Source organism: Sus scrofa, chromosome 1 (assembly GCF_054392235.1).
Source record: "Sus scrofa isolate SSC_HxYL_T2T_F1_AM1 chromosome 1, Sscrofa_HxYL_maternal_Yorkshire_Landrace_v2.0, whole genome shotgun sequence".
NCBI classification, from domain to species: domain Eukaryota; kingdom Metazoa; phylum Chordata; class Mammalia; order Artiodactyla; family Suidae; genus Sus; species Sus scrofa.
This window is the reverse complement of record NC_139383.1, coordinates 239,829,636-239,856,686: the sequence shown is the minus strand read 5'-3', so window position 1 is coordinate 239,856,686 and position 27,051 is coordinate 239,829,636. Positions and strand designations below refer to the sequence as shown.

At 39.0% G+C, this 27,051-nt stretch overlaps 1 protein-coding gene and 1 long non-coding RNA gene across 5 annotated transcripts in view; one reads left to right on the top strand and one right to left on the bottom strand.

Annotated features, from left to right (window-relative positions):
• PCSK5 (proprotein convertase subtilisin/kexin type 5) overlaps positions 1 to 27,051 on the bottom strand; it is a 454,731-nt gene that overhangs the window by 300,202 nt on the left and 127,478 nt on the right. For all 4 annotated transcript variants that reach the window (XM_021064998.2, XM_021065005.2, XM_084988113.1 and 1 more), the window contains exon 5: positions 22,931 to 23,007. In XM_021064998.2, coding sequence (XP_020920657.2) covers positions 22,931 to 23,007 — 77 coding nt within the window. The remainder of the gene's footprint in view (positions 1 to 22,930; positions 23,008 to 27,051) is intronic.
• Positions 10,067 to 14,901, top strand: LOC146407064 (uncharacterized). The gene is made up of 2 exons (XR_014823043.1): positions 10,067 to 10,234; positions 11,325 to 14,901. It is a non-coding gene; the product is annotated as an uncharacterized LOC146407064 (long non-coding RNA).

The window sequence follows — 27,051 nt, the reverse complement described above, 5'->3', positions numbered from 1 at the left end:
TTCTGTGAATTCAGAGTGTCCATCATGGATCACTGGGGATTCTATGATGCCATTCCTTCCCCACTGGAACTAGTAAGAGCCTACAACCCTACTCTTCAAGCTCCATAAGCTCATATTCAAAGGGTTCTTTTCAATCTTAGAAACACAGATCTACTAGTTTTTACATCATTTGGTTAGGAGCTTGGGCAATAGCCTGATATCATTTTCCACCACCAATGAAGGAATGAGAAATACCCCTTGACTAGGAATATTCAGAATTAGTCATTCCTACTGATTCTTTTTAGGTCTGTTCCTAGTGAGCTGGGAATCAAGTGTTTTCTCTTAATAGTTCGTAAATGTGGATCCAGAGGATCCAACTCTTCCCTGGAATTGGAGGCTACAAGGTGATGCCCATCTTTTCCACTGGACTTCATTGGGCTAATTACTACCTGCAATTCCAGAACATAGACATAGATACTTTCTTTATAAACAAGCAATGAACTCTGATAAGAATGCTATTATTTTCTTGAAAATTATCAAATTATCTACCAAGAAATATTTTAGTTAATATTAATCTCATAAGTTCCCATGTGCATAACTGTGAATGCAGGTTTGAGCTCTGGCCTGGGAACCTCCAGGTACCTTGGGTGTAGCAAAAAACAAACAAACAAACACAAACAAACAAACAAAAAAGCCAATCAATAAATATTAATCCCTCCTACTCTACCTTCCTCTATCCCTCCCTCCATCCCTCCTTCCTTTCTTGAGCCCAGATAATTCACATCATATATCCTAGGCATCTTCTAAGTTAGGGGAATACAGAGTTGAATAATCTGAAGCTGCAGTCTCACAATCTTGGTGGAGAAGTTTCTGAATAAAGGATTAATGAAAGCTTTTTCCCTTACCTAAGTTATCAGCTATCAAGCAACATTGCTTATGGTAGAAAAATGAACACTGGTTGGTGAGTGACCATGAACTGCAAAGTCTGTGGCCAGAAAGATAAATACATGGGGAGGTGTCTTGGCATTGAGCTTCTCAGAGTGGACACTGGAGATTGAACGTGCCCTTCCTTGTGTAGTCCTGGAAGCTCTACTCATAGGCTATGGCAAAAAATACTATTCCTGAGATCATGAGGCTTCCATTGCAAAGTGGCTTTCGTACCTGCCTATATGGCTCTTTCTTACAAAACTGAGGTTTCATCTGGATGTTGGGACAGGGGAAGTTCAGAAAATAGTCCTGTGACTGCTGAGCATTCTTCCTAGGAAATACAGCTGATATTGCTAGAGCACATTACACTTCTATCCTTCTAATTATCATTGCAGCCTAATGAGTTCTATGAGTTCAACTGACCACAGAACTAACAGAGCACTGACAGAGGTGTGGTAAGATTTATGCAAATGGCTAACAAGTATTGAGGCACATGCTAATCAAGATTTAAGTACAAAAGTATTAGAGAAAGTTCTGTTCCAAGAGTTCGGACTTGGAGTTGGTGTTTATGAAAACATTTGGTATACAATCTAAACAACTTTCTCCTCCCTACACCTGAACTGATGTTTCTGTAATTTCAAATCATAATTAAAAGAAAATTTCATAATTAGAACTCACTACAGCATGAAATATGAAATATAGACTAAGTGTATGTGCCAAAGGACCAGAAAAAGATCTATAAAGATAATGAAAGAAATAATGGCCTGTATCAAATTATAATTTTGTTTTTTGTGGTCTATTTCTTTCTGTACATATTTCTCTTCTCCAAATGTATACTGAAAATCACCTCCTATAAATAATTCTCAAGTAGCAAAAACAAAAGTCCAGGATTCTGGAATGTACCAAAGCAGACAATATTTCCATTTTCCCTGTACTCCTGTATATAGGTAAATTCCCATTTTATGAATATTACAACAACCTAGTTAACTATAGAAAGACTACTCGCATGCCCTGGCCCATAATTAATTAATTTTGCAGTCATTCATTCAGCAAATATTTATTGAGTGCCTACCACATTCTGAGGAATGTATTATTCACCAAGTATTCAAATGAGAAAAATAGACATGATATAATGCAGTTTCAATGAATTCCATTAGCCTAGAGATCTTGAATAATAGGCAATAATTCACAAATCTATGTTATTTAGCAGTAAAGTTCTGTTTCCATTTGCTTTTGCTAAAATATTCAGGTAACGATACCACTCAATAGCTATACACCATGAAGTAGGCTAAAAATATTTCTTTTGCTCTAAAGCTGTTAATGATTGACTGATGGAGAAAGGGGACCTTATAAATATTTGCCTTCACTTTGCTTGAGACTGCTTCCATATCATGAACAACCTGTCGAAACACTTGTAAAGACTTGAGTCATATTTTGTAGTGAATAATGATCTAAAATAAGTGACTATGTACATAATTCTATGTGTCTGCCAACAGGTAAACCGTGGCCCAAAATTCTGATCTCCAGGCTCCCAAGGTGTTCCTCCTTGAGATCTTCAGAGTTTGAGCGGCACCCAGGTTCCCTTGACACACTGAGATAAAGGTCCTACAGTATAGATGAGTAGCTCAAATGCCTCATATTCACTAGGCTACCATCATTTCAGCTCAGCTACTTCAAGCAACTGCCAGGGCTTCTGCCTACTGCTAGCTCTCCCTGGTTCTCTCTGCAGCACATCAGCGCCAGCTCCTCACACACTGGAGGGCTCTCAATGTTACAGAAGTATGAAACCAGCAATTAAGGAATTCCTCTCTCCAAAGCATATAATTTATCATAATCCCTAATACTCAATTCAGCATTTTAGGACTGAAATCATATTTTATTTAGAAATAAGACAGGGGATGGGTCTTTCTTATGATGGTATCTGAATACATTTATGAGTAGGGATTGGCAAACATGTTCTATAGATGGGCTAAATAGTAAATATTTTTGGCTTATAGGGCCAGACACAATCTCTGTCACATATCCCTTTAAGAAAAAAAAAAAAAAACCCTTTGAAAACATAAAAACTATTCTTAGCTAGAGAATCAGTGGGCAGATTTACCTGCATTGTACAGTCTGCCAATCTCTGGTTTCTAGGCAAGAAGGGGAAATACAGTTGTAACCATTTATGTCTTTTCTAAATCAAATATGTACCTGTAGCTTTTCTTTCTACCTCCACTTCCTATATTTGATATTAATACTGGGAAGTACAGGAGTTCCCACTGCGGCTCAATGGGTTAAAAACCTGACTAGTATACATGAGGACATGGGTTGATCCCTGGCCTTGCTCAGTGGGTTACGGATACAGCATTTCCAAAAGCTGCAACGAAGTTCACAAAATGTGGCTTGGATCTGCAGTTGCTGAGACTCTGGTGTAGGCCAGCAACTGCAGCTCTGATTTGACCCCTAGTCTGAGAACTCCCATATGCCACAGTTCAGCCCTAAAAAAAAAAAAAAGAAAGAAAGAAAAAAATTACTGGGAGTTACAGTCATAGCTATTTATGTCTTTCTGAAATCAAACAATGCTTTACTTCCTCTATTTGATATCAATACTGAATACTGTTTTTGGTACATTCTTCAACTCAACATCTATTATGTATCAGTCATATCCATTGGTATAATTTCCATTTGAAGGAATGCTTAATAAAATTTGTGGTTTAGAGAGCAAATCAATGAAGATAGTAAGGTTTGCTTATTTGTTATTTTCCAGATCATTTCGCCTAGGTTCTCATATTAAATGTAATTTGACCTCCAATCATCTTGAAATGCAAGTACTTTTATCCCTATTTTATAGGAAAGGAAATGTAGATTCTTATGGGTTAAATGACTTTACCAAGCTAATACAGTCAGTTTACTGTGAAAAAACTTGAACCCAGAACTCCTGACACCAAGTCTTAGTGTTTCCACCACAGCAAATGCACAATAAATTTATGGAAGAGCATGCACTGATCTTGAGGCATACACATAAAATACGCAGAAGTGGCACCTTAGAAGATATGAGGATCACTGAGCTTCTTTTTAACAAGGTACCATCATTATTAGGTTTCCTAACTAAGCAAGCAAAAAAAAAAAAAAAAAAAACCCCAGGAATGATCCTACCAGTAATAAAATTACTCCTGACTCAAGTATCCTTGCTCTTTTTAGGCTAGAACTTTTTATCTCTGCGTAAATATAAAATGCAAACAATATCTGGCAAGTCAAGCAAATCAATTGCCTAATGAACTTTCAAAAGACACAGGATTTCATACAATCAATGAAAACAATATTTGAGAAGAGATTTAATCAAACTGAGAGCTGTTGTTGAAAAAGGATCCAGAAGAGCGAGATTTAGTGAAAATGGAACAAGGCTGGCGACCTGACAGTGGCTCTAAATGAGAATGATTTGTCAATAAAATGATTCCAAATGGCCCTTGGAAAAACCGATTAGGATTTTTATAAACTGAGTCTGTTTATGACTCTACTAAAATTCAAATTTCATAATATTACATAAAAACTACAACTTTAAACATGATTCATTTTTGTTTGATGTAAGAAGGGCTATAGCTGCATGTTCTGTTAGATAATAAACTACATGTATTTTCATCATTTTAGTTTTATTGCTTAAAATAAAACACCATTTGCACCGTTCATTACAAAACTCTGGCCCCAATTTAAGGGGATTCATTTTTAATGTTTTCTCCTCCCAACATACATTTATCCCAATAATGAGTCCCTCATGCACTGTTCGTCCAAACCAGGAAGGTTGTATATTAAGTAAGAGAATGAGGACCTGGCTCCCTCTCGAGAGACCAGAAAGAGTCACAGAGGTTGAGTCACTGTCACGTCCAGAACTGGCGTGTTATCATAACCTTCACTGCCTATTCTATGCAAGTCCCTTTCCAAATCAAGCCACTGGAATGCACAAGCTGTTTACACCAAAAAAATCATGAAAATGATATTCCCCCATGAATACAATGTGATCAGAGAAAATGTCAGGCCCTAAATCTCATGATCAGCATTAGAAAGATTTCCCTGGAAGTATTTATGCAGTTTCTTAAGCCTGGGTTGAGGATCTTATTTCTTCAGTTGACACATTACTTGCTTTAGTTAGATTTGAGACCACACTTACAGACACAGGGGCAGCCTGTGGCTAGAGGTCACTGTGTCTGGTTTGCTTTATTAAAGTTTGACAGTGGGACACAGAGAAATTCTTTTAGGTCCCAAGGAGAAGTGCATCCAGGGAACTGAACTGGGTGATATTTAAGAACAAGAGTCTCATCCTTTCTTGTATCTAAACATCTTAAAATATAAAACATTACGTGTTAATGCCACTAAAGTTTCATTTCAACAGTCACATGGATTCAACTTTTCAGACTTAAAAAAAATAAGACAAAAGAAAACAACATTTTGTGTTAAAGCATTAATTTATAGTATAATTCATTATCTTCGCTATATAACAGTTCCAGAAAATGTTGTAGACAGAGGCAATGGACTCGGAAATGAAAGATCTTTATGGCAAAATTAACTAACATTCTCTCCACTGTCCATTTTCTAACTTGACCCCCTCTTCCACTTCCTTTATCAACAGATAAATTTTTTTCCCCAAGTCTCAGACCATCAAGATTACCAAACTGTCGCCTTCCGACATTTTGACCACTTTCTTGTTCAGTGACCATCACTGGCACAGCAGGTGGACAACTAGGAAGGCAATCACAGGACAGTTAAATCTCAATGAGGTACGGAACTTTGTGAAGGGTGGAAAAGACATTTAAATCGATTAGTCAGAAGAGGCACTGCTGGATGTAGCATGTGTTCGATAGCCATCAGTCAATAGCTCAGACAATCATAAAATTATGTCCCTTTCAAAGAGAGGAAAGCAAAATGACTCGACAAACATTTTCTTTTCCTCTCCCTCTGCCACTTTAAAATGGAAGAATTCTGGATCCTTGCTGTTAACCAAATGGCATTTACAGCTCTCAGTTGGCATGGGGCAGCTGAGAGTCTAAAACGAGGAATGCTTATTCCATTTCCATTTCCATGGAAACCAGTCACCAACTGGTGAAAACAAGGTAGATCAAATTTTTGAACAAGAATGTTGAAATAATCACTGTTTTAAAACTTTTCTCTTGCATTAGGATGGAGAGCATAGTGTAGTCTCCGGAATGCACAGGGATGTATATTCACTACAGCTTTATTGCTGCAATTCTTTTCATAATCACAATAATTACTGTATTAGCATGAGTTTGCGGGGTCATTCTTTGAAGGACAGAGTGCTATAAATCCAATAAATAAATCATTTAATGAGCAAAAATTAAATGTGCTTTAAGAGCTTTTTTATCAAGAAAACCTTGGAGCAATCAAGGTTCAAAATTTATGACTACTTTCTTCTTCTATATCCTCTTAGGAAATGCATCAGGTAAGAAATGTGATTTCCAGAGAACAGGTGGACTGTGAACATTTTTTTGTTGTTGTTAGGGCCATAGCCGCAGCATATTGAGGCTCCCAGGCTAGGGGTCGAATCATCAGAGCTGCAGCCGCCAGCCTACACAACAGCCACAGCAACTTGGGATCTGAGCCGCATCTTTGACCTATACCATAGCTCACAGCAATGCCGGATTCTTAACCCAGTGAATGGGGCCAGGGATTGAACCCGTTTCCTCATGGATTCTAGTCAGGTTTGTTAACTGCTGAGCCATGATGGGAACCCCTGAACAGTTTTCTTAAAGAGATTTGGAAGGAATATTCAATTTTTTGAAACTTGACTATGAAAATCTAACTTCGAAATAATCACCTGTTACACAGAAATGATCTTCCTAGCTCTGGGCTCCACTGAGCTTTCCCAAGACAATTTCAGACTCACGCTCTCCCTTGGTTCCCTTCAAAACCTGTTACCACTCCCAGTGTTTGCACATTTAGAATATAAATGTTCCAAGTTGGGTAGAACCAATTTCCCCCAGAGAAATAATAGGAAGAAAAGTGTCAATGATTCACCTCAATAGCAGCTAGCCAGGCATTCCTGATGACAAAACCTCTAAAGTCACGCTAATACCATGTGTGTTATTATGTAGGCTAGTAGGGCCTACTGTATCTTGATCATTCAGAATGGATTATCTGTAATTCCCACAGCAAACTACAAGGAGATATTTTTGTCTCCATGTTATATACAGGAGACAAACTTCCATAGCACTTTTGGAAAACCAAATCACATCCGGCCTAAGGGTTTATTTTGATCTATGTCTCCTTTTGCTCTGATGCCGTATTGTTTTGATGACTGGAGCTTTGCAGTATAGTGTAAACTCAGGGAGCCTGATTCCTCCAGCTCTGTTTTTCTTTCTCATGATGTTTTGGCTATTCATGGTTTTTTGTATTTCCATACAAATCTGAAAATTTTTGCTAGTAATTCTGTGAAAAATGCCACTGGTAAATTTGATAGACATTGCACTGAATATGCAGATGACCTTGGGTAGTACAGTCATTTTAACAATATTGATTTTTCCCATCCAAGAATATTATTTATCTTTCCATCTGATTGTGTCATCTTCAATTTCTTTCATCAGCATCCTATACTTTTCAGAGCAAAGGTCCTTTACTTCCTTAGGTAGGCTTATTCCTAGGCATTTAATTCTCCTAATGGTTTGTTTTAATTATGGTTCTGTATCTGTCAAGTGATGGATCACATCTTAAATTTCTATAGTGTAAGTATATTACTAGTTTGATTTTTAAGTTCTATTCTCCTTTCTTTTCTGAATGAAACTATGTGGTGCAGAATAAGCACTAAATTCTCAAAACTAACTACTATTATTGCCATGAATTAAAAAGTGTCTATTCCTAATGAATACTGTATTTGAAAAAAAGAGTATCTCATACAAAGAACATTTATGTTTGGGAGCCAAATTCACTTTCATATGCTTTGTGAACCTGCCTTGAATTTTATTTTCCTCCCCTGGAAGAAGAGATGCTGATGACATTTAATTTCAGGTTCTTTACTACAACTGACTGAGTTAAGCAGAAAATTAGTTTGTTCAAAGGAGACTGGGAAGCTCAGAATCGTTGGGAACACACAAAACAGAGAATTAGCAAGATGGAGGTGAGGGATCAAGAACACTTGGCTCTTCTACGAGAGAACATCTGCTGGGAGAAGAAGCAGAGGCAGGAAGAACACAAGCAAGTACCAGCTTACTTGGCCTTTTCTGTCACCAGCCTGCACATGTGCTTACCAATTTTGAGAATCTAGACTACATGGCTGGTATCTGAGCCTAGAGCAAGGAAGAGTGAGCAACAAGTCACTACTAGATCTGGCAATTCCAGCTGCCCTGCTGGAAAGCAGTAAAGGGAGAATATATGAAAAATGCTTTGTGAATGGTAAACTTCTAAATAAATTATTATTCTTGATAGACAGCATCTCTGTATCTGAGAAGGTGAAATCTGAAATGGCTTGGAAGGACGAACTCCAATCAAGGGAATCAGAAAACCTACTGTTTGTTTTCATCTCTCTTGGAAAACATTCTAACCCTGCTGAACTCTATTTAGACTCTCCTAAGTTTTTACCCCAAAGCAAAAAGAGCCAAGGTTTCTTTGGGGGACCAAGTTGTTCTCTGCACTGCCATTCAAAGTACGTAACAAGCGCCTCAAAACTATAGAATTACTCATAGGAAAACCATCATTAATAAGTTCACAAAGAACAAATGCTGGAGTGGGTGTAGAGAAAAGGGAACCCTCCTGCACTGTTGGTGGGAATGTAAGCTGGTACAACCACTATGGAGAACAGTATGGAGGTGCCTTAGGAATCTATACACAGAACTACTATATGACCCAGCAATCCCACTCTTGGGCATATATCTAGACAACACTTTCCTTAAAAAAGACACATACACCTGCCTGTTCATTGCAGCTCTATTCACAATAGCCAAGACATGGAAACAACCCAAATGTCCATTGACAGAAGACTGGATTAGGAAGATGTGGTATATATACACAATGGACTACTACTAAGCCATAACAAAATAATATTATTTGCAGCAACATGGATGGAACTAGAGACTCCCATCCTGAGTGAAGTAAGTCAGAAAGAGAGAGACAAATACCATATGATATCGCTTATATCTGGAATCTAATATAAGGCACAAAGGAACTTTTCCACAGAAAAGAAAATCATGGGCTTGGAGAATAGACTTGTGGTTGCCAGGGGGGAGGGAGTGGAATGGATGGGGAGCTTGGGGTTAATAGATACAGACTGTTGCCTTTGGAATGGATTAGCAGTGAGATCCTGCTGTGTAGCACTGGGAACTATGCCTAGTCACTTATGATGGAGCATGATAATATGAGAAAATAGAATGTGTACATGAATATGTAACTGGGTCACCATGCTGTACAGTAGAAAAAAAATTGTATTGGGGAAATAACTATTAAAAATAAAAAAAGGAAAACCAAATATGCAATTCATGTATATTGCATTTCAAAAATTATTATAATGATACAGCAATGACTTTTCAAGTATGAACAATGTGTACTGCTTGTCCATGTATCAGCAGAGGCATGCTTTCACAGGGTATAGTTCAAAACATCCTCTCAGTGTAGAAAAGCATCATTCAATTTAATTAAACAACTAATCTAACAGTTTCTTTGGCCTCCATCCCCCATCACACCAAATATGCATGTGTGAAATCTATGTGTGTTGTATTTATAGATTTCAGAAACCTATAAACCTTATTTTAAAATATGTGAACTTAAGATATGAGTACCAAGTTTACTTTCCGTGCATAAGAAACAACACAAAAGACAAGGAAAAAAACATAACTGAAGAAATTGTGGGTATTTCATTTCAACCAGGATGAATTATGCAAGAGTCAGTATACCTTATAGGTGAAAGAAGTTTCACAATGGGGATTCTAATGGAAGTTCATAGAAGCAATGAGAAATTTGGATGATGATAAATGGAATAAATTGATGTAAAAATGGTACATGTGATCATAATATATGAAAGAATATCCATATAATTTGCAATGGCATAGCTGAATAACATCTTATATATGCATTTGAACTACGAAGATTTCAACAAATATGAATGAACGTTCTTACAAATACACCACTGAAACAGCTCTTCCATGTTGTAGAATATGGTTCTTTTACTTCCAAATTATAGAATGTGGTTCCACCATTATAATACCAGTAATATTACTCCCTGTAGAGGCTGAACAATTTGATACAAATTCAACCTATCACAAAATTAAGGGAGTTCCTATTGTGGCTCAATGGTAATCAACCTGACTAGTATACATGAGTATGTTGGTTCAATCCCTGGCCTCGCTCAGTGGGTTAAGGATCTGGCATTGCAGTGACCTGTGGTATAGGTCACAGAAGCGGCTCAGATTCTGTGTTGCTGTGGCATAGGCTGGCAGCTGCAGCTCCGATTTAGCCCCTAATCTGGGAACTTCCATATGCTGCATGTATGGCCCTTTTAAAAAAAAAAAAAAAATTAAGCTACGATTGCTATGGCATCTCTGTATTGTGAAAAACTAGTCACAATAACTGAGGCCTCTACAGGCCTATGAATGTTATGCTTCCAAGTGTGGACAACTAGGCAAATGTGTGATCATTAAGAGCTGCATCTGAGATCATCCCTCACTTTGGGAACACCTTTGGACTCCAAGTGAATTAAATTTCAACCAAATCAAGTCCCCTAATTCTTTGATTTTTTTTTTCATTGAAACCCCAGTTCCTTTTCAGATGCTCCATTACCCAGCTTCCTCCAATACTTCTTATGTGATGCCTGAGATGAGTGGAGAAGAGAGAGAAAAAAACAATCAAGTGTTTTTCTTTCAAATACGTCTTTCCTATTCTTTTGAAAAATATTAAAGGGATTTATCATTACTTTTGGAAGGAAATAAACACATTTTAAGAAAGACTCAAATATCCAATAAAATCAACAACACGAGTAACAATTAAAACTGCTGACCCACTCAAAGTTCTAGTCAGATCACCCAGTGAGGAGTTCCCCTTGTGGCACAGCGGAAATGAATCTGACTAGGAACCATGAGGTTGCGGATTCAATCCCTGGGATCGCTCAGTGGGTTAAGGATCCAGCGCTGCCATGAGCTGTGGTATAGGTCACAGATGTGGCTCGAATCTGGCATTGCTGTGGCTCTGGCATACGCCAGCGGCAACAGCTCCAATTTGACCCATAGCCTGGGAACCTCCATATGCCACAGGCGCAGCCCTAAAAAGACAAAAGACAAAAGACAAAAAAAAAAAAAAAAAAGAAAATCACCCAATTCAAACTATATACACTGATGCCAAGACTAGAGACAAATGTGTTCTTCGGAGTTCCTGTTGTGGCGCAGTGGTTAATGAATCTGACTAGGAACAGTGAGGTTGCAAGTTCGATCCCTGGCCTTGCTCAGTGGGTTAAGGATCTGGCATTGCTAAGAGCTGTGGTGTAGGCTGCAGACGAGGCTCAGATCCCGGGTTGCTGTGGCTCTAGCGTAAGCTGGTGGCTACAGCTCTGATTAGACCCCTAGCCTGGGAACCTCCACATGCCACGAAAAGACCAAAAAAAAAAAAAAGGGGAAAAAAAAATGTGTTCTTAACTTTCTCTGCACAATGGCAATATCATCTAGAGCCTATGGGAAGATTAAGGTATATCAGCATGGTGGGGAAAAAAAAAAACCTTTTTATGTGAATCTGTGAAGGGTGGAGGTAATGGGGGAGGGAGGATGGATGCTGGAGGGCTGGGGAGAAACTAAGAGTCTATATTTGGTATCCAGACAGGTGTGGGAAGGGGTGTGACCTGGTGAGAATGAACCTCAGAAAGTGGAAACAACAATCAAGAGTGAAAAGGTCATACAAAATCTTTAGTAGTCAGCTACTCTCAGCCCAGGATGTCACCCCAGGTACCGTATCTGCAATTCATGCAAATTCAAATGTATTCACTAGCATATGTAAATTATATGCAGATGCTATAAGGATATCTAAAAATAGGAAGAGGTAAACTCTTCTAGCAAAGGTCAGTCTTTTCTAAAATTCATGAGAAGGCAGCTTGTGATGAGAACAGGCAACAGAGAAAGTGGGGATTCAGGGGAATCTGATGGAAAAAAAAAATATCAGTAGTCAACTCCTCTTCTCAATTTTCAATTTTAGGTGTATAGGCAAGATAGTTCACTGCAATTTCCCAACGCAGGACACATCCTTACGTGGGCAGAAGAATGCTTCTTATTCCCACAAGCTCTCCTTAGTCTCAGTCTCTTTCCCCTACTTTCTTTCAGTCTCCTTCCCCTTCTTTTTTTCACAGCCCACATTTCCAGAGCACTCTCAAGGGCTATCATTTAAGGGCCCTGTTATTTCAACTTCAAAGAGTCCACACATATCTCTATATAAAGAAAACTACCTGCCCTCGGAGAATCAGACTAAAACTTTCTCTTATCTTGTAATTATTATCACTATTAATAATAATATTAACAACATCTACAGTTTCCTAAAACATTTATTTACATTAACATTATGACCACTTGATATTTTTTAAGCTGTTAATATACACTTGTAGAATTGTTTGAGTACAGAGACCCAAGTTCAGCTTCCCCATGACACCCTCTGATCAGACCATACCGAAGCCTTCCCCTTTGTCTCTTAAACTATAAAACTTTTCCAGTCATGTGTCTGCCTTTAAGTCTCTTAAAGTGACAGTAGCTGACTCCTTTGCTATAGCAAGCCCTGAATAAACAGCTCAAAGGGTTACTTAGGTGGCCTTTACTGATTTCCACAGAACGAATACTACTGTGAAGTCAGATCTATATAATCATTTCCTGTAATAAAGGATCTTTGTCACTTCAGCAAAGTCACATAGGGTGTTGGAAACCTTTGTGGACCAATCCCCTTTCTGGAGCACCAGCACCTGGTAGAGCCATGCCCTTGGTTATTTATTGAACACACTAGTGCAGCACTCTGGTAATTGCAGTTCTTCCAAGGTAGTAAACTTAGCGAAGCATGTGCTCAAGAGAGGAATTAATTTCTCCTCTACTTGACCACAGGTTAATTAACCATGCAGGTGAATAGATGGTACGGGAATAAATGAGCTCAAATCGTGACTCTGCCACCAGGTGAAATCAGGTACTTCATCTCCTCACTCTCTCTCTCTTCTTGTGGGTTGTTGTGAGCAGTAAATGAAACAACAAACCAACTAGCAGCTGCCTACACTGCACTCAAATATAGTCACAAAGCAATCCCAGAAACTTACAGATTCTGGGGTTAAGTCAAACAGGATCATGGAGATACTGACGTGGCACTGGGGGGCTTTGATAAGAATGCTTCTCCAAGGCTTCAGATACAGAGAACAACAAGCCTAGAACTGGTACCTTGGTCTCACCCCAAAGCAGGTATTTTTACTCTGTTGCCTTGGTTCTTTGGTGACTTATTTTATGAGATCAGAAATAAGCAAATACGTCCTTTCCACTTTTTATTAAGAATTATAATTGAAATGAACACCTTCCACAGTTATTACACACACACACACACACACACACACACACACACCTTAAGTACACTGGAACAAGAGGCTTCTGAGATTAATTGACTGCTGAAACATAAAAATGATGACATCGCTTTAGCTAGTAAAGACAAAATTATAAATTCAGTCCCTTATCATAGAGGCATGTGATTTGAATAGGAAGGAAACCAGTATCTAAATAATATCATCTTACTAATATTAAAGTGGACCATGAACCAGTTGGCAATTTGATCATATTTTCAGCATCTTCTTCTGGTATCTATATAGGGAGTGAGATGAACAAAACAAGGGTTCTTTTCTCCTCAATCTGCCTTCCTGTTCAGCCTGTGGACACTGGCTGATCACACTGGAAAGGTTGTGGATGGCTCTTCTATTACTCTGTAATAATACAAATAACACACTGCCAGCACTGACCTTTCAAGGTCTTCAAGCTCTCACTTTTACGTATTTCTGGATATAAGGAAACGAGAAAAAATAAAAGGATCCATGGTGGAGGTTAGAAGAGAAGATGAAAAGAGAAAGATAAATATATCCTGTCTGGAAAACCTGCTCAAATGCTTAATCCATTATTTAAAAAGGATACTTATCTCTTTCCCTTACTGCAATTTCCATCTGCTTTAGAGACCACAGGAATTTGTGAGTTTGTTTTTTAAATAAGAAATTTAAATTGAAGCCACTATCAATTATTCATGACAATAGTGCACTGGGTTAGAATAAATTAAACCCAAACTTCATAGTAACCTGTAGCATCAATCAGACCCTTTATCAAAACTGGTACCATGAGCCCCAAGAGACAACATCCCCAAATCCTTGAGGAGAACACACTGAAACTGACAAAGGGTCTGAAGACTGCATTACCATGATCATGAGCCCTAGAATAATTAGTTCCGTATTTTATAAAAATGAATAGTTACACTTCAGGTGACTGTTACATAGGGATTGGAGGTTAGGTAACTGATTTTCTTTTTTTATTCAGCTCTCATTAAAGAAAAAATAAACAGCCATTAAGACAACTCCTATGCTTATAGTTATTTCCTTTCTTAGAGGTGACTGGATTTTTTTTTTTTTTTCTTTCTATGGCTGGACCTGAAGTTCCCAGGCCAGGGGTGGAATCGGAGCTACAGCTAGCAACCTACACCGCAGCTTACGACAACGCTGGAACCTTAATCCACTGAATGAGGCCAGGGTGCAAACCCGATTCCTCACAGACACTATGATAGGTTCTTAATCCACCAAGCCACACTGGGAACTCCTGTATGGGCTTTTTGATACTGGGTATATTTATTCCAGGGACTTATATCTTATTGTTAAAAAATGTATTCAAGGGACTTGTAGAGAGAAGCAGAAAAGATTTGGGGAAACCAACAGGGAACAATGTAGTGTTGTAGACTAGGAACACTGGGCAACCCCTGGATCTAAGGAACCTTGGGGAGGAAGTGGCACTGAATCCACAAAAGGCAATTCTTAGAGGGTCAGCCTAAGGACCAACTAAGAGGAGTTAGGATCTTCTGGGATGCTGCACCCAACTCCAAGTGGCTCAGCAAGGAAGCAGCAGGTAATACATATCCTTTTCTTCGGTCTACTGTATCCCATTGATGTCCTGCCCGAGTGTTCCACTGGCCAAATCCACTGGGAAGCCAGAGGAATCCCTTACCTCAGAGGTGAGCTTTTGTGGGTATAGAATAGTGCAGGATGCAGGGTAAAAAAAGAATGCCATCCATTATATATAACACCACCAAACAGTTACTATTTTGAGACACATTTCACTAATTCATCTTGATGAGCCAGTCAAGATGGATATTCTCCTAAAATTTTAGTAAGACCAAACAGACATTTCACATCTCAAACAGGAAATCATCTTCTCAGCACCTACTTTGCCTCTCTATGCCCTACTTTGGCACATGTGATACCATTTACAATAGCGTGTGTTTTAAACAAAAAAAAAGGAAGTTCATAGATGCTATGAAATCTCCCTGGAGAAGTCACATGAGTGGAAGGGAAAGGCGGAATTATGAAGGTACCCACAGAAGAAGGTGGAACTACTGTGGCTGGTCCTGAAGGGTTGATCAATTAAGTGGGAAGGGGGAGGCATACACACAGAGCAGAGCAGACTTAATGAGGGAAGAGTGGGGTGATGAAAGGTATTGTACCTTAACCAAATTTTAAAATATTAGAGAATTATTTGTTTAAAATTTTATGGCTGGCTCTTGGTCCTAGAGACCTTGAGTCCCCTGGGTTCCCACCTTTACTATCTCTGTGTTTTGTTTTGCGTTGGCAAAAAAAAAAAAAAAAAAAAAAAAAAAAAAAAAAAAAAAAAAATATGGCTGCACACAAGGCATATGGAAGTTCCTGGGCCAGAGACTGAAGCTGAGTCACAGCTGCAACACATCCCACTGCTTTAGGCCAGGGTTCGAACTCCTGGCTCTGCCATGACCCGATCCACTGCAGCTGGATTCTTAGCCCACTGCACCACAGTGGAAGCTCCTAAAGGATTGTAATATTCTTATTTCACTTCTAAAATATCTATTGGGCAGCAGAAAAGGGGTGAAACTGGAGACAGGGAAACCATCCATGAAATTTTCCAAGGATGCAGGTGGAAAAGGGGATTAGACAGAAGGCTAATGTGGATGGAGGGATGGTGGGGGTGTGAGTTTTCAGAGAGCTTTTAAGAGGAAGACTTATGTGCTGAGGACTGTCGGGACTTGTGACTGATGGCTGGTGAGGAAAAGCATCAGGATGGCTGGCTTCTGGTGTGAGAGAGACCTTTTCCTATTCTAAATCAGCTTTCTATGAGGCCACAGACCCGGACCACCTCCCAAAATGTTACTTATTTCAACACATCACATCATGAACCCATATATCAGAAACAAATTTGCTATAATACTTGTTGCAGGTTCTGTCATAGACATTAAATCTATAGTTGTATGTGAAAAAAGTATCAGGAATTTTTCACAGCCATTTTGTATACATTTGCCCTCTCGTACATACATGTGACATCAACATTACATAAAGTCATTTGACAGTCAAAGATCAAGTAACTACTCTATAGGATATTGCAGTGCTATTTTGTGAAAGAATTAGGGGAAAATTTTTGCAAGTCTTTGGAAAAAACAAATCATCCTCTGATAATGGTACCACTTCTCATTGTTAGGTTGTTTAGACTGCTTAATTTTAGGACAATTTTATCTGAATGTGTTTTGTTAAATCCTGGGCATGAATAAATAATGCTTGTGCCTGGTAAGGTCATAGATCTTAAGTGTGATTTTTCTCTCTGGTATTGAGTTAAAATATTTCCTATATAAGTAGACAATGCTGACTACTTCACTGGCTTTGCTTTGGAAGCGTGTCTCCTGAAAACAGTCCTAATCTTCAGGAATGAGAAAGAAAAGGCCACACACACTTTGGTTCTGCATCATGGTGACACTCTTTTTTAAAACCAGAAATGATGTGTGAAAAGGAGCCTAAAGAACCAGAAGAAATGTGCTTCCATCGACCCTGGTTAAATCTTCCTGGAAACAGAGATAAGGAACAAAAATGAAAAACCCATTCCTTTTGGAAAATGAATCTTTAACCTATGGGTTGGTCTATTTTGAAAAGGAATTAGATTCTGGGCTCACATGTCACACATTCATGATATCTCATCTCCCACTAAATATGTTGCTATGACTCTTAAGCAGAGGGAACATTTAAAAAAAAGCAACCTAGGGAGGGGAAAAATCTAACTCAGACATCAATAATTCATTTATCAGAAATGGGAGTAGTGGTATAAAATGCCAAGAGACTGTTTCATTTATAGGGAGGCATTTCCTATTTTAAGCCTAGAACTATGCGGTCTTCTTTATTCTGCAAGTTAACATGAAAGGAGGCAAAGTGGAATGGGGAAACAGGTTTTATGGGCTCCCCTATAATGCTATTTCTTTAGCATGTGTTCTTTAGGTTTGACACACTGCCACCTGGGAACTTGAAAAGTGATAGGAAGAGGATTTTTATAACTTTTTCCCTTCAGAGGTGATTTATTTCACCCCAAAGCTTTAGCACTAGAAATGTAATCAGTTACGTCCAAGAGATATGTTTGCATCAAGTTTTGAAGGTCTCTTAGTACTGTTGTTCCTCCATAACCACAAGGCATGGGTCCAGGACCCCCTGCAGATACCCAACTTCAAGGATGCTCAAAACCCTTATATAAACTCCCTTATACACAGCACTGTCAGCCCTCCATAACCTTGGGTTACACACCTGCAGTGACAAAGAGCCAATGATAGGACTTGAAACCCTTCACGTTACAGATTCTTACTAAGTCATCTCCTGATTCAGCCTATTTTATTGCCTCACTGCACCCCCCAATCAATTAGTACAGAGACATTCACAAAGTAGGGTCTCAAGGAGTACCTGCTGAGTGAATGAACAAACACAGGCAACCATGAAATCCTTTCAAATAAGCTTTGAAGTCTACTGGTCAGACTGAACCATGACTGAACCATGAACAGCACTATGCCTCAACTTCTTCATCCTGGCAATGTTTAGACATTCCTCCCTTTCACTAGCACTTCAAAATTCAAGGGCTCATTTTCCACTAAGGGAGGTAGGAGACTGGAATTAAAGTAAGGCAGATTTGTTATAGACAAATGAATCACCAGTCCTATCCCCTAAAGAAGCAGAAAAACCTATCTAAATCTCTAACCTTGGAAATAAAAACTTCCCCATGTTTATTGAAATTTGAAATGTTCATGTGCACATATATTTTGAGATAACTGTAATTTTTAACTAATTATTCATCAGGAACTGGGTATTGAAATAGAATACATAATTATAATAATAGCTATAATTTTCAAGCTCTTATGTAGTCAGCCCTATGTTTGATGTTTTATATATTTTATGGCTGATCATTGGAAATATTTTACGATACACATTTTAGAGATTTTTTAAATGTTCCAAAGCTCAGAGAAGTTAAGCCTAAAGACCATAAAGCTAATTAAGGTGAACTGAGGTTAAAAGTCAACTCTTTTAAATTACAAATCCACTCTCTATTTCCTGATGCCAAGTTACTTCTATTAAAACAGATTTATCTATCTATGGATCCACACGTAAAGACAGATTCATCAATCATATTATAATTATGGTCTAATGAGCAGAGATAGTATTTTAACCTTAAATGCCTGAATACATGCTTATGGTTGGCCAAGAAAAGAGCAGGCAGCAGTACTGATGGGAGCTAAGGGGACATCTGATGTCCCAGGTGACTCCTGATTTTCATAAGACAGAGGTAGGGAGTGCTGGTGTTTCACCTCTGAAAATGCATTTGAAAGTATTTCACTTTCAAAGTAACGAACCTAAGCAAACATCCAGAACAGTGCCTGTGTCCCTTAACAGAGGTAGGGAGTGTTGGTGTTTCACCTCTGAAAATACTCTGAAAGTATTTCACTTTCAAAGTGACAAACCTAAGCAGACATCCAGAATAGTGCCTGAGTCCTCAAACACTCAAACACACACTCCACTCAATGAACCATGAACAGTGCTTGGAAAGGGTCAAAACATGACACACTAGATTACTCCACCGTGAGGAGGACCAAAGGTCTTGGGGAGCTACTACAGTGGAAAGAAAGCCTCACAAAAGATACAGTTTTTTTTGTTTGTTTGTTTGATTGTTTTTTAAGGGCCACACCTGTGGCATATGGAAGTTCCCAGGCTAGGGGCTGAATCAGAGCTGTAGCTGCCAGCCTGCACCACAGCCACAGCAACACTAGATCCAAGCCACGTCTGCAACCTATACCACAGCTAATGGCAATGCTGATCCCCAACCCCACCGATCAAGACCGGGGATCCAACCCCGGTCTTCATGCATATACTAGCTGAGTTCATTCCCACTCAGCCACAATGGGAACCTCCAAGATAAGTTTTTAAATGGCAGCCTATAAAAAGCCATCAAAGACCACACTCAAAACACTGTTTTCACACATAAGCCTTTGTGGTTAGCACAGTTAGTCACAGGTAAGATACAAGTTTGGAGAACTGTCACCACTACCACTAAGCTGCAATGCAAAATTCACCATGTGTAGATTCAGACAGAACTGGCTATAGGCACAATTCGTTTTCACTTTCTGCCTGTAGCCCTTCTAGTTCATCAGCACTCTGCACAAGGATACTTTGGGTGTTAACTTGATGTACACTTTCCACTAGCTTTCCTGTTTCTCTTTTCTCTACACACACAAATGTTCATGGGTAAATTTAGCCAATGGTTAATGTACAATCAGTTCTCATATCATGCTTGCCCTGAAAACATGAATTTCTTTCAATGCCATTGATATATTAGAGAATGACTAGCGTATTATGTGAAATTTGCATTTGTTTATGCACAGGTTTGTCCTAGAAACTCTAGGGGAATGTAGAAAACGTACCCCACTGTACTGAGCAAGTACACAAAACGCACAGAGCTACACCTTTCAGCAGCACAGTGGCTCACAGGTGTCCATGTCTGGTACTGCTACTTCCTCTTAGACCTCAGATAACCAACCTGGGGGGTATCCTCCACTCTGCTTAATTTTCTCCATGTCTCCTAGCCTGTTTTGTCATTTTCCTATTTTCTATTTTTCTTTATTTTTATTATTTTTTTGTCTTTTTAAGGCAGCACCCGAGGCATATGGAGGTTCCCGGGCTAGGGGTCCAATCGGAGCTATAGCTCCTGGCCTACGCCACAGCAACGCAGGATCCGAGCCATGTTAGCAACCTACACCACAGCTCACGGTAACTCCGGATCCTTAACCCACTGATCGAGGCCACTGATCGAACCCGCATCCTCATGGATACTAGCTGGGTTCATTAACCACTGAGCCATGAGGGGAACTACAGTTTTTCTTTAAAATCATCATCTTTTTCTCTTCCTCATTCTCTCACACACAGGGCAGCAAGCATGCGAGTAGAACTAAATGCAAAGGGCATACACTTCCCTAAATAAACTTCAGGCTTTATTCAAGATCAAGTGCTGGGAGGGGCAATGGAGGGGTGAGCAATACAAACGACTGGGTGTAAAACAGGCAACAAAGATTGTGGCACAACATGGGGAATATAGCCAATATCTTATAAAAACTCTAAATAGTGTAAAATTTTTATAAAAATTAAAGCAGTGCATCTTAAGAAGTCAGTGTTGCAAAGGACCTGTATTATTATATACATACTAGTTTGAATTTAATTACATAATGATTAAGACACAGATTAGGTAGAAAACTGATGGAAAAGGACTTTGAACCTAACCTTGTATGAATTATATCCCTAGTGTTTTGAAGTAGCAGGCTTTCTCCAGCCTTCATTTCTATTCTTTTGACAGAATGTGAAAGGTCAGCTTAGGGCTCTGTAGTCTCAAAATATTTTGGTCAATAATTTAGTCTTTTATTCTAAGTCACAGTTACTGAAACCACTTAGCTCTAGTTCCAACTCATTTAAATAAAAAATACCTGGGTAATTTTCCTTTTCATTACCACAAGCTCTGGCCTTGTGTATCAGGCAGAGTAAGAGCTTATAAACAAACCACTTGAGTTTAATTCTTTGCTTTCTAACTTCTCCATCACTTACTACCCATTTAACCATTATCCTCTTGACCCAACTGAGTCTTTTTTTTTTTCCTTCTTCACATCAAAGGGCTTCTGGGTGGATTCTAAAAAAAAAGGATGAAGTGCGAAGTTCCCATCATGGATCAGCGGTTAACAAACCCGACTGGGATCCATGAGGTTGTGGATTTGATCCCTGGCCTCGCTTGGCAGGTTAAGGATCCGTCATTACAGTGAGCTGTGGTGTAGGTCGCAGATGCAGCTTGGATCCCAAGTTGCTGTGGCTCTGGTGTAGGCTGGTAGCTACAATTCCAATTGGATCCCTAGCCTGGGACCCTCCAGATGCTGCAGCCCTAAAAGATAAAAAGAACCCCCCTCCCCCAAAAAAGATAAAGTGCCACACATTATAGTTTTATATATTTCTTAACCATTTCACAGGAATAAAATGGGGCTATTATTTTTAATAGGTCTCCATCATTTTTCCGTGTGTATCATGGGCAAAGCCTCTGAGTGCTGAGCTCCAAATTTAATTTTCTTATTACTCTGTGGTTTTGATTTGCAGAGTAAGAGTATTTTTAGGAGTATACATGTTCCACTAGAGTAGAATGGACCGAAGAGTACAATTTATCAGCAATGACCTTTTAAGGATCAAAGCTTCATCTTTAGTGTTTAGTGCAAATTAAATAAATTAGCTAATGTTGTCTCAAATTATAACCCTTTGTGTGAAATTCACGGTGTAATCTAGACAGTAATAACCGGGCTTGAAAGAAAACTATCCAGTTTAAGTCCCTTTCTCTTTTCCTTTAAAAATGTTCTGGAAAATTTTATCTATATCAATTTGTGTAGTAATGCTTTCACCACTAAATCTGATTTGTAATGTTGACTCAGTTGTTACTATTAACAAACAGCACTATCTTTCAGAGTAACTTTTTTGAGGCATCTCTGTAAATGGTAAGAAGAAGAAAAAAATCCCATGTATAGTCACAATTATCTATATCATATGGTTTAACTTAAACTTATTGACTTACTTAATCAAATAATACCACCAGAGAAATTTTTCTCTGAAGGAAAAAAAAGACTAGAAATAAAATAAAGGGGCAAAACATCTCCCTTTGTAACTTCTGTGATCCCAAAGAAATACACGTAAAAAAAAAAAAAATTCAAATGTTAGTATCAAAATCACAGCATTACCCTGGATAAACTCTGCAGTAAAAAACCTTTGCATTCTCCTGGAAAAACTTTGCAGTAAAATGTGATCTAGAGATTAGAAACATCTACTGATCTTTTTTAAAAAAAACTGGGTCATTGTAAGCAAGAAAAAAATTTCCCACTGACTTAAGATTCATGTTATCAAATGGATGTACATTTCACTTGCTTTCCAAAAACTACTGTACTAACTGGAAAGTGTAAATGTGATTAAATAGGTTTCTAAGGCTCTTGACTGTGAGGATAAGAAAGGTAATGTGTTCCATACATGGCAAACCACTTAGGTATTTCAGGTATATTAGTCAAAAATACAATCACTACAGAGTAGAAGAGAGGAAAAAGGAAGCAAATCAAAGAGCATTAGCAAAGACTGACCAAGCACGGTATTCAACCAGATAGATGTGTTGAATGTAACAGAATAAAGAAACACTTTTGGGGGGCACTCTCCCTTTAGCACACCCCCCCTTAAACAAATGGGTCACAAGCCAACGACCACACGAGGAGCAATATTCCCCCCAGCTGCACACTTAAGACATGGAAACCCTGAGTCATTCCCCAGGGTTCTCTCTGCAACCACTCTTACGGTGTGGACCACCCCTTTTTATTTCCAGAAGCTTTAGTAGAAAGACACATGTTTATCTTGGAGCAGATTCAGGATCATTTGTTACCAAAGAGTTCCAAGAAAATACTCCCCTCAGCAAGAGCAGAAAACAAAACTCCTAGCCAGCCACACGCCAGCCACCCCTCCCTTGGGCCTTACTTGTTCTCATTGCTTGCATCATAGCGAGGCATGGGGTCTAAGTCATTCCCATTGACGTCACAACTCGCCAGAGCATCCTATGGTCATAAAGGAGAGAGAGAAAGGAGACATACATCATTAACTAGTCATTAACCTGAAGGCTCATGCCTCCTTAAACATATTTCTGCAAGAGAGTAATTAGATTGAATAATACACTCACGGTCCAGTGGTGTCAGGACGCCTTGTTCTGTCATCATCAGTGTCATATCTTTCCTCACTGAAGTGAAGAAATAGTCTTTACAGACCAAAGACATGCTCAGTCCATTTTTCTCAGGGCTTTCCCTTCAAACCTAGAACTGACCCCTCGCCCCACTGTTTATGAAAAGGTTTTCAACTACCACCTTTTCGGCAAAGTGCTGCGGGGCCACCTAGAAGCAAAGTGATTGATGCTTCAAGGATTTTCAGACTCTCTCTCTATTCCACATGTCATTTCTTGAGTGTGCAAATTCCTTATCATAATTCAAAGATTTTTGGAGACAAAATCATTCACAAATAATTGGCAAACCAATTAAAAATCAATCTTAGAAATCTACTATGTCTTGGAACGTCTATTAGGCAATATTTGTCTGGATTCAGATGTTCTATCTGCTATAATAAAGAACAGACTTGAGGTTGCCAAAGGGGGAGAGGAGAAGGAGTGGGATGGGCAGGGAGTTTGGGGTTAGTAGATGCAAACCATTACATTTAGAATGAATAAGCAATGAGGTCCTACTGTATAGCACAGGGAACTATAGCCAATCTTTTGGGATAAAACATGATAGAAGATGATAGGAGAAAAAACAAATTTATGTATGATTGGGTCACTTTACTGTACAGGAGAAATTGACACAACATTATAAATCAACTATATTTCAATTTAAAACAAAAAGCCTACAATTCAAGACTTTTTACTAATATACTGAATGGTCTTTTTCCCCAACGAAAATAATGAACAAAGTTTTATCATATGTCAAGGCTTTAACATGTGGCAAAAATATCTTTGAAACCAAAACTATTTATTTGTTTGCTTTTTTTTTTTTTTTTAATCTGCGTATATGTTTGGCAGAGATGCCATCAGAAGGGGGTACTATTTTTATTTCACATATTTTATTTATTTATTTTTTTTTATTTTTAAATTTTTTTTTTGGTCTTTTTTGCTATTTCTTTGGGCCGCTCCCGCAGCAGATGGAGGTTCCTAGGCTAGGGGTCGAATCGGAGCCGTAGCCACCGGCCTATGCCAGAGCCACAGCAACGCGGGATCCGAACCGCGTCTGCAACCTACACCACAGCTCACGGCAACGCCGGATTGTTAACCCACTGAGCAAGGGCAGGGATCGAACCCGTGACCTCATGGTTCCCAGTCGGATTCGTTAACCACTGCACCACGACGGGAACTCCTATTTGTTTGCTTTTTTAAGTGATTGCAAAGAAAAATCACTGAGGCAAAATTACTAATTGAGGATGTTCTAAATTTTCTGATTTTTATGATAATTTCTCATATCAGTTTCAGTGAAAGTAAATGCTATCTTTGTTTTCTATCTTTATCTTGTTTCTGAAAGTAACTTAAGACTATACAGAGCTTGAAATGTTTGGGGGAATTAAGCAGAATACAGATGACACAGAAAGTTGGTAGGTCCCAGCTTCCTGTACAAAGGAAGCCCACCTTATAATCCTTAGAGCATGAAGGGTGGATAATGTGTAATTTTACTTATATGGAAAGAAAGGCTCAAGACAGGTTAAGTCACTTCGCCAAAGGCATGAAACAAACTGCCTGTGGAATTAAGACCTGAACCCAGGCCATCAGACACTCCCTTCAATGTACTTTTCTCTAGTCTTCACCAGCTCCAACATTAGGAGAGCCAGAAGAGCAATAATACTGCTAACTGTACAGGTAAATTCTGCAGAACTGTCTTTCAGGGAGAAAACAAATGAGAAAAGTTAAGGCTCTTTGTACAAATGCATGTCTACACAGAAGGGAGCGGGAACAACCTATAAATATCATGGTGGATGTGAAGAGACTTCTTTGCTAGGAGACAGGTAGCCGTAGTGCTTCGTAACTCACTTCAGTCTTCAGGTCTCAGTGTCTATCTTATCAAATAAGGAGACTGAACTGAAGTTCCTTTTAGCTTTAAAAATTTATTCAGTGAAGAGAGAGATCAGATATTTTGTTCAAACCACAACTAAATGAGTTTGCAGATCCTTCTCTCTCTTTTAAAAGTTGGGGAAAATTATCTAGTTTAGGAGAAACTGTTTAAATATTTCTTTGTAAAAATTGATTTGTGAAGTTTGTTGACAAAATTTTTTATACAAAAAGAGTAGAACAGTGAGAGGAGAAGTGGTTAAAGTTGATGGAAGTATAAGGTGACACTGGGTGGTCCTGAGTGAGGAAAGGTCTTCATTGGTCAGAAATATGATGGCTGTGTGAGCCAGCGGTGGTTTCTGATGTGTCAGGGAAGTGACTTGGAAGTATTTTATTTTCCAAGATAAAAGCTGAATCTTTTCAGGTGTGAGCGACTAAAGGAAAACTAATTTAAGACAGATTGAGTGTCATGAAATAAGTGAGAATGAGCACATGAGACAGAGACATTGGAGAAAATAAATGAGACACTTTCTACCTAAATGGTTTCATGAGAAGCTGATGCAGTAGGTGAGCAAGATGCCTCACATAGACAAATGCAGGGAAACTATGGGCCAGGCCCATTGCAGAATTCTCTGCCAGCTCAGGGCACAGTGAGAGGGGCTGGGCCTGCTGAAGCTGCTCCCTTAATGACCATGAATATAGAATATAGAGCAGAAAAATATGAGGAGAGGTGGTCCTCTCACTTACAGCCTAGGTTTTTCTCTGGGGGCCATCCATAAGCACGGGGCAAAGTCTCCCACCCTGGCCCCTGACTTTCCTTCTGAAGGCTCAGTATGAGTTCTAACTTGACATGATTTAGAGCTGCTTGTACTTTCAAGGCTATGAGAGGAAACTTGTAATAAGGTGTGGGAAAATCACCAATTTTATAAGACAAACATTTTTTAATAACAACATGAAAAACAATTTAGGAAAACTCACACAACCAAAGTTCTGGAATTAAAAGTCACCATACGAGAACAAGAGGGGGACAGAGGTAAAAGTGACTGAAGTTCTAGTGGGCATGAAGTGATATCTGTGTCTTGGGTGGGCACAGTCACCAACAGAAGAGAGGTTAGAAGAGGTGTCAGAAGACACTGGGGTGAGGGGGCTCCACCAGGAGTTCCTGCCCAATCCTGACAGGTATTAAAGATGTGCATTTGCAGATAATAGGGAGTCATTGCAGGCTCTTGAGTAACAAAAGAAACATCTTGGGGAGAACACTAAGGTATCAAGAAACACAAACCTGGAGCAGAGGATGGTATATTGGGAGAAAATTATGGTACTTTTAGCCAAACTTGGGGAGGTGAAGCCTGTGGAAGGGATATGTTTGGAGAGCAGAGAGCAGAGGGCTCATTGACCTAATTTCAGGCAGGAAATATCACAGAGGTAAAGGGGACCAAGAGGCTCCAGGGACAGAAACCAACCTCAGTGTCCAGCAAGCACTGGGAATCAAGACTTTCACATGCTGTGTGATTTGAGCCTCACCTTATGTTCTCTCTGAGTCACTGATTCAAATTTTTATTTTATTTTATTTTTTTGTCTTTTTTTTTAGGGCCACACCTGCGGCTTAGGGAGTTTCCCAGGCTAGGGGTCGAATCAGAGCTGTGGCTGCTGTCCTACACTACAGCCATAGCAACTCAGGATCTAAGCCACTTCTATGACCTACACCAAAGCTCACACCAACGTCAGATCCTTATGCCACTGAACAAGGCCAGGGATCGAACCTGTGTCTTCATGGATGCTAGTCAGATTCATTTCTGCCGAGCCACGATGGGAACTCCTCAAATTTTTATTTTATGTTAGAGTGTAGTTATTTACAATGTTGTGTTCATTTTAAGTGTACGCAAAGTGATTCAGTTATACATATACACACATCCTTTCTTTTTCAGATGCTTTTCCCATATAGGTTATTAGAGAATCCTGAGTGAAGTTCCTTGCGCTATACAGTAGACCATTGTTGCTATTCTTTCTTAAGAAAGGGCAT